A 12701-nucleotide genomic window follows, 5' to 3' on the forward strand; every position below is an offset into this window, starting at 1 on the left:
TTTCCTACCGTATATTCTTAAAAATAAAGATATGAGACTTATTAAACACTTCACTGCCGTATTTCTTTGTTCTCTGCTTTAATATGAAATTATTTAAAAGTAGATTTTATAATTAAGTATATCCATCTACTTTAATAGAGTTGACACCACCAATTTTCAAAAATCCCTACATAATTAAACAGTTAAGATGTAAACAGAGTCGTTCAGAGTGGTTTGGTGTGAAACGCTCTGTTCTAGATAAACTTACAGAGTCAGAACTGTTCACAGTGGTGGTGATAGGAACCAGACGTCCACCTCTAAAAGCTCCCTCACAGAAAGTTCCTACATGAAATGGTTATGAATTCACTGCCTGATGACTGAGACACTGTTTTAGGATAGTTTTGAGAAGATATTGTGATTTTATGAAATTGTCGTTCTTTCAATCAAATAATAATCAATAATAATTATAGAAAATCAAAGGATTAACATGATAATTAGAAGTGATACATTTTTAGCCATGTGGTTTATTAATTTCGTTTTTTTTTATAATATATTTTTTTACAAAAATAAATAAATACAAGTTCAGGCGTTGGCATTAACGGTTTTAGCATCTATATTTGAAGAAATAAAGCAAATAAAGCACCATCAGTAAGTATATAGTATAAAGAGTATATAGTTTCTGTTATTATTATTATTATTATTATTATTAGTATTATGATTATTATTAGTAGTAGTAGTAGTAGTAGTATTATATTACCCTGATTATTCCCAGCTGCCAATGCAATACCACTGCATAGCCACATGGGGGCGCAGAAAGCCATAACAGAGGTAATGCACTTTTTTTTACACAACATAATATGCACACAAAAAATGATACGTATAACAGTGTACATATACATGAGAAATTGCTAGCAGGTATACATAACTACACAGAAACCTTGTATTACATAGATACTTCAACAATTTTAATAACTTTTTGTTTTAAAGATGGCTGTATTAGTCCAATATAATGTAGGTGTTTCTAATAAAGTGGCCAGTTAGTAGAAGCACAAGGTAGGTGTTTCTAATAAAGTGGCCAGTGAGTGGAAGCACAAGGTAGGTGTTTCTAATAAAGTGGCCAGTGGGTGGAACTACAAGGTCCCCGTTTTCAGTTATATTTCACACCGAAATTGTTCCAAATCTACTGACTAATAAGCACCAGTGAACCTACACGAGTCTTCTGAGTTTATATGGAATGTTGATGATGGAAAATCGTGGAAAAGCTGACATAATAAGTTTTCTTTGGGAACTATTTAAATTTCTTTGGGGACTATTTTGCCTCCCCAAGCTCTGCATGTATCCCTCCGCCATAAAAGGTGTTTTATTAAGCGTAAAAGTCATGGCGACCCCTGTTTACTGTCACCACCACTGAACCAGTTCCCAGCAAATCACTCCGAATGACCGTTTACATCTCAGAAGAGCTGAAGGGAAATTAATGTAGCGCCTAAACGCAGCCAGCAGGCGTCGTAGTTCTGCGCATTACCATTAATGCTCAGGCTCGGTGCGCCATCTGGTGGCTATGAGCTGCCAGTGCAAGTCAGAGAGAAACGAGCTGAATGCTCTCCTTTAGATGTCGCTGTTCTTATCTGAAGGATGTTCAATCGACACAGGAAACACAACACGGCTCCTCCAGGCTGCTGTTCTAGGCTGTAGCTGGAATAAACAGCGTTTAGAGGAGTTGCTCTGAGGAGCAGATGCTGTTTGACCGCTCCAGCTGCCCGTCTGCTCCGCTGATGTGTCTCGGTGTCTGAGCTCTTCCGCATGGCTGGCCCAGCCCTACCTGCGCATCTGCATGCTTTCGGTTCCTGTTCTGAAGCCTTCAGCTCCCTCTGACCTCCTCATCATGGCCAGCGGAGCGGCAGACCAGGCTCCGGCCTCTCTGAAGGACGTTCTGGACTCCTATGTGAACTCCTGCGGCTCGCAGGTGCGGACTGCGGGCAGGTGGGGGGTCTGTGCGGACAGGCAGGTGGTGGCAGGAGCTCGGGGGGTACTACTGAGAGAGGGGGCAGAGAGCAGCTTCTGCCTGCTGCCCTTTTACCACACCGTGACCCAATGCCTCCAGTACGGGGCTCCTCACTGCCAGCAGAGCATCTCGCTCCTCATGAAGGCCACCGAGCTTCTGGAAATGCTCTGCGTCAACCTGTTCCTGTTTCCGTGGAAGAAGGAGATCCGGACGCTGAAGGTGAGCTGAGTCGGGGGCAGATACACTTCCTACATTACTGTCAGCCTGTCTGTCTGCTTTTCGACACCTCCGTGATCTCCATGTGGCCTCTGAGGACCAGAGTGAGGAAATCAGTCAGAACATGGGGAGTAAAGACCGACCCGTCACCTCAGCTTTGATGTTAAACTGAGCCAAAGCAATAGAAAGAACGGAGCGTCTGAGGCGACATTTGTTTATTTTCCAGTTCGTGGAGTGGCTACAAAGTAATATACTGAGGCCACGAATTAAGATATTGAGGCCACAAAGTAATATACTGAGGCCACAATGTAATATATTGAGGGCACAAATTAATATATTGAGGGCACAAATAAATATATTCAGGTCACAAATTAATAAATTGAGACCACAAATTAATACATTGAGGGCACAAATTAATATATTGAGGGCACAAATTAACATATTGAGGCCACAAATTAATATAATGAGTCCACAAATTGATATAATGAGACCACAAATTACTATACTGAGGCCACAAGTTGATACATTGAGGGCACAAATTAATATATTGAGGCCACAAATTGATACAGTCTATAGAGGCCACAAATTAATATACTGAGGCCACAAGTTAATACATTGAGGGCACAATATAATACACTGAGGGCACAAATTAATATATTGAGGCCACAAATTAATATACTGAGGCCACAAGTTAATACATTGAGGGCACAATGTAATATATTGAGGGCACAAATAAATATATTCAGGTCACAAATTAATAAATTGAGACCACAAATTAATATACTGAGACCACAAATTAATACATTGAGGGCACAAATTAATATATTGAGGGCACAAATTAACATATTGAGGCCACAAATGAATATATATGAGGCCACAAATTGATACAGTCTATACAGGCCACAAATTAATATAATGAGACCACAAATTATTATACTGAGGCCACAAGTTAATACATTGAGGGCACAAATTGATACAGTCTATAGAGGCCACAAATTAATATAACGAGACCACAAATTAATATACTGAGGCCACAAGTTAATACATTGAGGGCACAATGTAATATTCTGAGGGCACAAATTAATATATTGAGGCCACAAATTACTAAATTGAGACCACAAATTAATATACAGAGACCACAAATTAATATACTGAGACCACAAATTAATATACTGAGACCACAAATTAATACATTGAGGCCACAAATTAATATATTAAGGGCACAAATTAATACATTGAGGCCACAATTAACACATTGAGGGCACAATTTAATATATTGAAGGCACAAATTAATATATTGAGACCACAAATTAATATATTGAGACCACAAATTAATATATTGAGGCAACAAATTAATATACTCAGGGCACAAATTAATACAGGCTATTGAGGGCACAAATGAATATAATGAGGCCACAAGTTACTATATTGGGTCCACAGATTAATAAATTGAAGCCACAAATTACAATATTGAAGCTACAAGTTCTATACTGCGGCCACAAATGAATATAATGAGGCCACAAATTAATATACAATCGGGCCATGAATTATGATGCCATGAAATAATGTATAATCAGGCCACAAGTTACTATAGTGAGGCCACAAATTAATATTTTAGAGACACAAGTTATTTTATTTAGGCCACAGATTAATAACACATTTTTTGACAACTAGTCCAACCAAACAACGTTTTCCAGAATATTCTTGAAAATAATTTCTAGATTAATGCAGGAGCTAATTAATATTGTTTATTAGTTAAATTTCCCAGAATGTTGTGGTGTTGCAGTGTTGTGCTCTTACTGTAGCGTATTTTATAATAAAAGTCCTCTTCACACTCTGTGTTGATAACAGGCTTTTACACTGAGCAGGTTTAGCTCTTTTTGCTCTCCTCATGGAAAACCTGATTGGTCTGATGAACCTTCAGGAGCCTCTGATGGAGGAAGGAGTTGGGTCTGATTAGATCTGCAGTAAGACTGATTAACAGTCATTAACTCGTTAATTATAATCCATCGTGTGTAATTATAAAACTCGTGTGATGTCAGAGCTGCTTCCAGGCTGTAGTTTCGGCCTGCATATCTTCAAAGAAGTGAAACTAAGCGTGTTTTTGTTCCCCAGTGCTGATCTGAAATAGGTCACACGTGTTGTGTAAACACTGCTAATGCTAATGCTAATGGTTTGGTGGAGCGTCTGACTTTGATACGTATTTGGATTATTATTGTTTTTGCTGAATCATTTTTCAAGTCTTTGATGGTTATCAATGTTTTTTTTCATAATAATGGGCCAATTAGTTTAACACACACACATATACATATATGTAAATATATATGTACACCGATCAGGCGTAACATTCTGACCACCTCCTTGTTTCTACGCTCATTGTCCATTTTATCAGCTCCACTTACTATATAGGTGCACTTTGTAGTTCTACAGTTACAGACTGTAGTCCATCTGTTTCTCTGATACTTTGTTAGCCCCCTTTTACCCTGTTCTCAGTGGTCAGGACCCCCATGGACCCTCACAGAGCAGGTACTATTTGGGTGGTGGATCATTCTCAGCACTGCAGTAACACTGACGTGGTGGTGGTGTGTTAGTGTGTGTTGCGCTGGTCTGAGTGGATCAGACACAGCAGTGCTGCTGGAGTTTTTAAACACTGTGTCCACTCACTGTCCACTCTATTAGACACTCCTACCCTGTCAGTCCACCTTGTAGATGTAAAGTCAGAGACAATAGCTCATCTGCTGCTGCACAGTCTGTGTTGGTCATCTTCTAGACCTTCATCAGTGGTCACAGGACGCTGCCCACAGGACGCTGTTGGCTGGATATTTTTGGTTGGTGGACTATTCTCAGTCCAGCAGTGACACTGAGGTGTTTAAAAACTCCAGCAGCACTGCTGTGTCTGATCCACTCAGACCAGCACAACACACACTAACACACCACCACCACGTCAGTGTTACTGCAGTGCTGAGAATGATCCAGCACCCAAATAGTACCTGCTCTGTGAGGGTCCATGGGGGTCCTGACCACTGAAGAACAGGGTAAAAGTATATATATATATATATATATATATTTTTTTTTATTATTATTTATAATCACAAAGTACAATAGCAAAATATTAAATTCAGTTCAACTTTATTGTCATTATACCAATATAAGGTTGTACACACTTACAAAGATGGTTCTTCAGGGGTTCTTTAGTAGAGAAAATGGCTCTATGTAGAACCATAAACACTCAAAGAACCCTTGGCATGCTTAAATGATTCTTGGCACCATGAAAGGGTTCTAGATGGTTCTATATGGATTCTTTTTGAACAGCACCAAATAAAGTTCTTCTATTGTAACCAGCTTGACGTTGTACCAACAGAAGAACCCTTTTTAGTGCTATAGAGAGCCCTGTTCAAAAAGGTTCCATACAGAACTGTCTACAGCACATTCTCCATCAGTTTGAGGAACGCTTTCATGGTGCCAAGAACCATCAGATTTCTGCTTTACAACCAGCCAATAAACTCACAGAAGAAGACGTGATGTAGAAGGTGAAGAATATGTAAATCCTTCATTTCGTCAAGCGTGTATTTGGTTTCTGCTCGCTTATTTCCGGTACCGGCATCTGTTTCCGCACATGCTCAGACTGAGAAATCCGAAAGAAATCAGAGTAAGAGTTCACATGCACTGAGAAATCTGATTACTGAGCTGAAATCCAGCCTCTTTATCTGATTTCTTAATCGGATTTCTAGACCTTACTCCAATCTAAGAAATCAGAGTGTTGCTTACACAGCCATTTGAATAATCAGGTAACAGCAGAAATCAGATTATGATCGGATTATTGAGTGCATGTAATCACACTCATTGATTCGCAGTGCTCTGAATGAGTGGTGGACAAAATATCCAATAATTAACCAAATGTTCACAATAGACAATATGTATCATGATATTTTGTCTTCCTGATAGTATCACATTTGAAGATGTGATAAAAAAGTATAAATACAATGATTATAACATTTTACTCACCGCGCTGCACTAAATCCAGATAAACAGGACTAATTAGGCTCTCTTTGTAATAAACATGCAGTTGTTCCGTGTTCTCTAACCACGATGTGCTCAGACATGCGCATTGTGTATCACGATAACAGAAATGGTCATGATAGTGATAAAATATCGTCAGATTGCCCACCCCTACTGTGAACCAACAGTTGTTCAGTTCTTTGTTTCTTATTAGTGGTCCTTTTGCTCAAATAGGGGGTCCAGGACCCCTCGGCTCCCCCTGTTAGTGATTTATCCAGATGTTCTTGTGTTCGTTTTAGAAATTCACAGGTCACTTTGTCTACTACATTGAACCTGGACTCCCAAAGCAAACCATCCAGAGCATCCTCCAGAGTATCGGCTACCGCCTGGAGACGGACACCGAGTACGTGCTGGCGGACGATGCTGATCCAGACGTGGCTAAAAGAATGGGCTTTGAGCTTTTTCTCGCCAGGTTAGAATGTGAGCATCTTCTGGAGGCCATGGGTCAGAAGTCTCACGCTGAATGTTTGGAAATCGTCCACAAAAAAGCTGCTTCTCTTAATGTTCCGGGCGGTTCTGGGAATGTCGCTGAGGAACAACGTGAGAGTGAAGCCAGTTATGTGAAGGAGGAGGTTCTGGAGGACGACAGGCCGCTTCACTCTGGCCCTAAGTCGAGTCCAGTGCCAGCAGAGGACCTTGAATGCCTTCAAAGCCTCAAACCTTCAAACCTGGATGTCCAGAAGAACACAGATACTGAAGAGGGAAGGTCCTCCAGGTCCTTCATGAGTGAAGACCGGTCCATTCTGGAGATGCAGGAGAATTACCCAGACTTGGCATTCCGCCTGAAGCCCATTTTCAGGAAATCTCAAAAATCAGCCCCGTCTCCAAAGAGTAAAGACCGCCTTGGGTGCAGAGAAGCTACATCAGCTCATCTTCACGCAGTAGATACTGACCTGAGCGGCCCACAGTCCATCGCTTTGCACACAGAATCTACCGCCGCTCACAGAAAACTACAAATCCCAGAGCAACTAGAGGTAGGACTGAGAGAGATGTAAGCAGAGTGATTCAGAGTGGTTTGGTGTGAAATGGTTCAGGTGTCTTTACAGTGGTGGTGATAGGAACCAGGGGTCGGCATGACTACAACACAAATATAGACATTTCATTTACTATCAAAACCACCAGTGAACCTACACGAGTCTTCTGAGTTTATATGGAATGTTGATGATGGAAAAATAGTGGAAGATCTGAAATAATCAGTTTTCTCTGGGGACTATTTTGCCTCATAACGCCCTGCATATTATGTATCCCTCCACCATGAATGGAGTTTAAGTTCTCAAAACTATCTAAAACAGTGTCTCAGTCATCAGGCAGTGAATTCATAACCATGTCATGCAACAACTTGGTAAGGATGTTCCGGTACCTTCGGGCAGCAGGAGAGCTTTGCTTTCATGCTTCTCAAGTAGTGAAGCCACAAATCGCCACTAATTCTCTAAACGTCTTTCGTTCTTAACTTTTTATCTATGTTAATACTAACACATTAATACTAGGGCTCGACTGAAATGAAGATTTTGTAGTCAATACTTATACCGATTGTAAGCAGGTAAAATTTCTGATAATCAATACTATTGGTTGATATAATTATGTGTATATTAATATATTAGAATTCAGTGAAATGAATGAAAATAACACCTTTATAACAAAAATAAAATAAAAAAGATGTGAATCCATGGCTGTATAGGGCTTCTGTAAATGAGCTCTTATTTATCTTCTTTTACTTGGTTATTGTCATAAAGAAAATTTTTGTTACAAAAGTTTTGTTATCGTCATTCTTAAAGATAGATATGGATGTGTTTTACACACACACACACACATATATGTGTGTATATATATATAAATGTGTATATATATATATATATATATATATATATATATATAAGATAAATAAGAGCTAATTTACAGAAGCCCTATACAGCCATGGATTCACATCTTTTTTATTCTTGTTATAAAGGTGTTATTTTCATTCATTTCACTGAATTCTAACATATTAATATACACATAATTATAACAACCAGTAGTATTGATTATCAGAAATTTTAGCTGCTTACAATCGGTTTAAGTATTGACTACAAAATCTTCATTTCAGTCGAGCCCTAGTATTAATGTGTTAGTATTAACATAGATAAAAAGTTAAGAACGAAAGACGTTTAGAGAATTTGTGGCGATTTGTGGCTTCACTACTTGAGAAGCATGAGAGCAAAGCTCTCCTGCTGCCCGAAGGTACCAGAACATCCTTACCAAGTTGTTGCATGACATGGTTATGAATTCATATACACATGCAAGTCTTTAATTTTGTGTCATTCCCCTGTTAGTAGATTTCATGGATTTCTATAAATTTATAATAGTTATATTTATTTGTGTTGCGCCTTGACTTACATATAATGCAGCTTAAAGTGCTTCACAGAAAATTAAAAGACAAAAATGATATAAAAATAAAATCACAGCATGAAACAGCAAAAATAGTACAATTAAATAAAAATACAGTAATGGTGAAAAGTAAAATAAGCAACAAAAACTAATAAAAGTTGTGATTAAAACGTAAGTAAAAACCAGGAATTAATAAAAAACACAATAAATATGTGATATTGTCATACACCCCTGGTTAGTAAACACATCTTAAACACTTAAATATGGCATTTTTCTGCACATTTTAAAGCACAACTTCTGTTTATTTGCTGATGTAACGTATTGGGAAAAAATAAAATATAAAATGTGTTGAATTCAGTAAATAAACAGTAACTGTGTATTAAAATGTGCAGAAGTGTGTCTCTGTAGAGGATGTGTGACTTATTTACACTCAGAAAATCAATGAAAGCATGGAATCTGAGTCATTTGAGTTTAGATATAGATTTAAATCTTATTTTTTACTGTAGTACTGATGTCTGTCTTTCTGTTTAGCCCACAGAGCCTCGGACCGCAGAGGAAAAGCAGCCCTTTGTGCTTCGTGTAGGTAAAGTGCTACAGAGTCCAGGCTTCAGCTCGGAGGCCTCGCCAGACGACGGTCTGGTGTCGGAGCTGACGGAGAGGATGTGTAAACTGCAGATGAAGGAGTTCAGCGCCGACGAGCCTCTAAAATACCCCATAGAGGAGACGGCGCAGGCCCAGCAGTGCCCGGGGTGCACAGAGTTTATCCCAGTCTCCCCCCTGCGCCATCCCGAGGAGAACAGCCCGCCGGTTTTGTGCCGGCCGTCCCAGCAGCCCGTGTGTAGCATCACCGGCTGCGGAAGCTGCTCGGGTTCTGCTGCTGAGCTCCAGCCGAGCGACCCCATTAAAGAGCCTCCGCACTCCTTCTACATCCCAAACTGTCTGAGGGGATGTAGCGCCGCACTGGCGGCCCCTGCAGGCCACGATCAGAACTGCAGCGAAGGCTCCAGCCTGCAGCTCCACAGGAGCCCAACGCAGCAGCCTGAGGACGACCTGGTACAAACCTTCGTCGTGCTCTGAGACTCTGCGACGGCTGCACTCCTGCACAACACCTGCTTACGTTCATTAAAGCGATAGTTCGGCCAAAAAACGTACCGTTTTTTCCCAACTTGCACCAAAGTTAGTCGATCAGCCAAGACATGTTTGCTAAAGTCTGCTTTCGTTTTAGCGCTGGAGCTATGAGGTTAATGTACATGTTCTTTAGTGAAGAAAATGGTTGTATATAGAACCCTGAACATTCAGAGAACCCTTTGCATGATTAAAAGGTGCTTTGCATCGTTAAAGTGTTCTTCAGATTGATGGAGAATGTGCTTTATGGCTCTACATGGCACCAAAAAGGGTTCTTCTGTTGTTAGAGGTTTGATATCGTAACAATAGAAGAACCCTTTTTTCACAACGGTCCATCCACAGCACATTCTCCATCAATCTGATGCAAAGGGTTCTTTGAGTATTCATTCTCTATACAGAGCCATTGTCTTTACTGAAGAACCCCTGAAGAACCTTCTTTTTAACATTAACATTATATCATTGATGAATAGCACAATTTGGGCGACAAGAGGCGAAAAGTCGCTGCCGGTGTGAACGTAGGGTTAGAGTGAAAGCTAACCACCAAGCAAAAGCTAACCTAGCTAGCATAACTGAGCTAACAAGCAAGCTCTTTTGTCTGTTATCCGTGTTTTTGTTGGTCCGTTGGTCCATTTGTCCAGATAACCAGCTGGCAATCACATGCACTCGTTAGAATATTAGACCACGCCCAGATCATTCTCAGACAGGTCTGATCTCATTCCTTTTTTCATAGAAATTTTGCTGGATGTTTAATTACACTCACTTTTAATATCATACAAGCATTTTTAACGTTTAGACAGTGTTCTCTGTGACTTCAAAGTGAACACTGGTCCATCCTGAAGCTAAAAACCAGCAGCCACCTCCCTGTCGTACTTCAGTCCATCTTTATAGAAAATCATCAAGTCTATTAGAGATTATTGAACGTCTTCAAACAGTTTGAGCTAATGTTGTGATTTAAGCATGCAGTTAGCATCATGCTAATTCGTTTACATAACCTTCCATCACTTCCTAACTATATTAGCCTTGTAGCTGCAATGCTAAAACTGAAGAAGCAAACTCCAGACACCAAACAGTGATGCCGTTCCTGTCTCATCGACTACATTTAAGGGGGATTTTCTCCAAATTAATACTTTAAAAATGAGAACTACTGGGATCAGGTGCTGTGGTGCTATGAGTGCTTGTAAACATGGTTCTTGATAATGTTAGTTTATCCACATTGGAATCAGGAAGGTCAAATTTACAGCAAAAACAATCACACCGGGGTTTCGATTAGCTGCTTCAGCGATACTAGAATGTTATGAGCATCTCAGCACAAAGACGATTCTGAAATGGTAGAGCGAGCATCACACTGAGCACTCTCTCTCTCTATCAGATGAGACGATCTTAATAAGATGCTTTTGGGAAACTGGGCCTGGGACCTTTTTAGGCCGGAAAATTCATTGGCCAACACCTGCACCACCCTACTCTCAGACTGCTAATGGCTTGTTTTTACAGTTCTAGAATAATACTGTCTATTGAAAAAGAACTACTGATCCATAATGTGTTGTTAGCCACAGCTGAAGGGGAACTCCACTGATTTTATTATTATTGTTTTTTATTTCTGCATTGTTGAGTGTAAACAGAGAGATTCAGAGTGGTTTGGTGTGAAATGGTTCAGATGTCTTTACAGTGGTGGTGATAGGAACCAGGGGTCGCCATGACTACAACACAAATATAGACACTTTATTTACTATCAAAAACCACCAGTGAACCTACACGAGTCTTCTGAGTTTATATGGAATGTTGATGATGGAAAATAACTTTATTGTGAGGGAGCCTGTAGAGGTGGACGTCTGGGGCCATGTTACAGAAAATACTTAAGTCTGAGATCTGCTTTGTTTTCATGGTAACTTCAGTTAAGGAGTAGCGTTAGCGCGCTCAGCTAAAGCGTTTGGGAAATGGAGACTGAAACTGTGGAGGGGCGACTCTGATAAGCAGCACCAAGCGCCATAATATTCTTAACTTTCAGTTTATCGCGCTTTAGTTTTATTTGATCTTTTTTACATCAGTAACGGTAGCTAACGTTAGCTGTCTGGCTAACTAACTTGATTACGTGTTTACATTTCAGCTGTGCACGTATGGTCGGTTGCTAGGTAACAGACACGACAGTTGATTGTCGACTTCGATCGAGTAAGTTAGGATTTCCTAACTTCAGATAAGATGCTGTAAGATAAGATTCTTAAATTAAGGTAAATTTGTTTCTGCAATCCGAATTTCTGACCATATTACAGAAAAGTCTTATCTTTTTGTCTTAAATTAAGATCCGACAGGTCAAGATAGGATTTTTCACAAATTCGTATTACAGAAGTAAATCTGATCTTAACAATCTTATCTTACAGCATCTTTTCTTGTCTTAAGTTAAGAAAACTTAACTTACTCAATTGAAGTCGACAATCAACTGACCTGTCTGTTACCTAGCAACCGATCATACACGCACAGCTGAAACGTAAACATGTAATCAAGTTAGTCAGACAGCTAACGTTAGCTACCGTTACTGAGGTAAACAAGGTCAAATTAAAGCGCGATAAGTTGTGAATACTGTGAGAGCGCCCCCAGCTGTTTATCAGAGCGTCGCCGCTCCACAGTTTCAGTCTTCATTTCCCAAACGCTTTAGCTGAGCGCGCTAACGTTACTCCTCCTGATAAACAGACACACGTTCAGCTCCGCCTCCTCATTATTCACCACCATCACTGTAATATTTCATCATCAACATTAACACACGAAGGTAATCAGAGGGGCGGTGGAGATCGAGTCTGCAGCGTCCGGGGCTTTGAAAAAACCCCACATAAGTCAAAGCTCCGTTTTCAGTGTAGAAAAATGTGGCGTCATTATGCTGGTTATAGTGAACTAAACTGCAGGTCACTGCATAAAACAACAGAACCAGACGGTTAAACAGAAGTTAAGATGCTCTGGAGTTCAT

General features: G+C 40.0%; 1 protein-coding gene across 1 annotated transcript; it reads left to right on the forward strand.

Moving 5' to 3' along the window:
- Positions 1-932: 932 nt before the first annotated feature.
- Positions 933-9827, forward strand: LOC118801104. The gene is made up of 3 exons (XM_036561274.1): positions 933-2200; positions 6496-7230; positions 9152-9827. The coding sequence occupies exons 1-3, from the start codon at positions 1811-1813 to the stop codon at positions 9695-9697; spliced, it is 1671 nt and encodes a 556-aa protein (XP_036417167.1). The 5' UTR covers positions 933-1810; the 3' UTR covers positions 9698-9827.
- The last annotated feature ends 2874 nt before the right edge of the window (positions 9828-12701 follow it).

This window comes from Colossoma macropomum, unplaced genomic scaffold (assembly GCF_904425465.1).
Source record: "Colossoma macropomum unplaced genomic scaffold, Colossoma_macropomum, whole genome shotgun sequence".
Lineage (NCBI taxonomy): Eukaryota > Metazoa > Chordata > Actinopteri > Characiformes > Serrasalmidae > Colossoma > Colossoma macropomum.

Coding starts and splice junctions, on each gene's coding strand:
- LOC118801104 (XM_036561274.1), top strand. CDS start 1,811: ATGCTTTCGGTTCCTGTTCTGAAGCCTTCAGCTCCCTCTGACCTCCTC. Junction 2,201..6,495: donor AGGAGATCCGGACGCTGAAG/GTGAGCTGAGTC, acceptor TGTTCGTTTTAG/AAATTCACAGGTCACTTTGT. Junction 7,231..9,151: donor AAATCCCAGAGCAACTAGAG/GTAGGACTGAGA, acceptor CTTTCTGTTTAG/CCCACAGAGCCTCGGACCGC.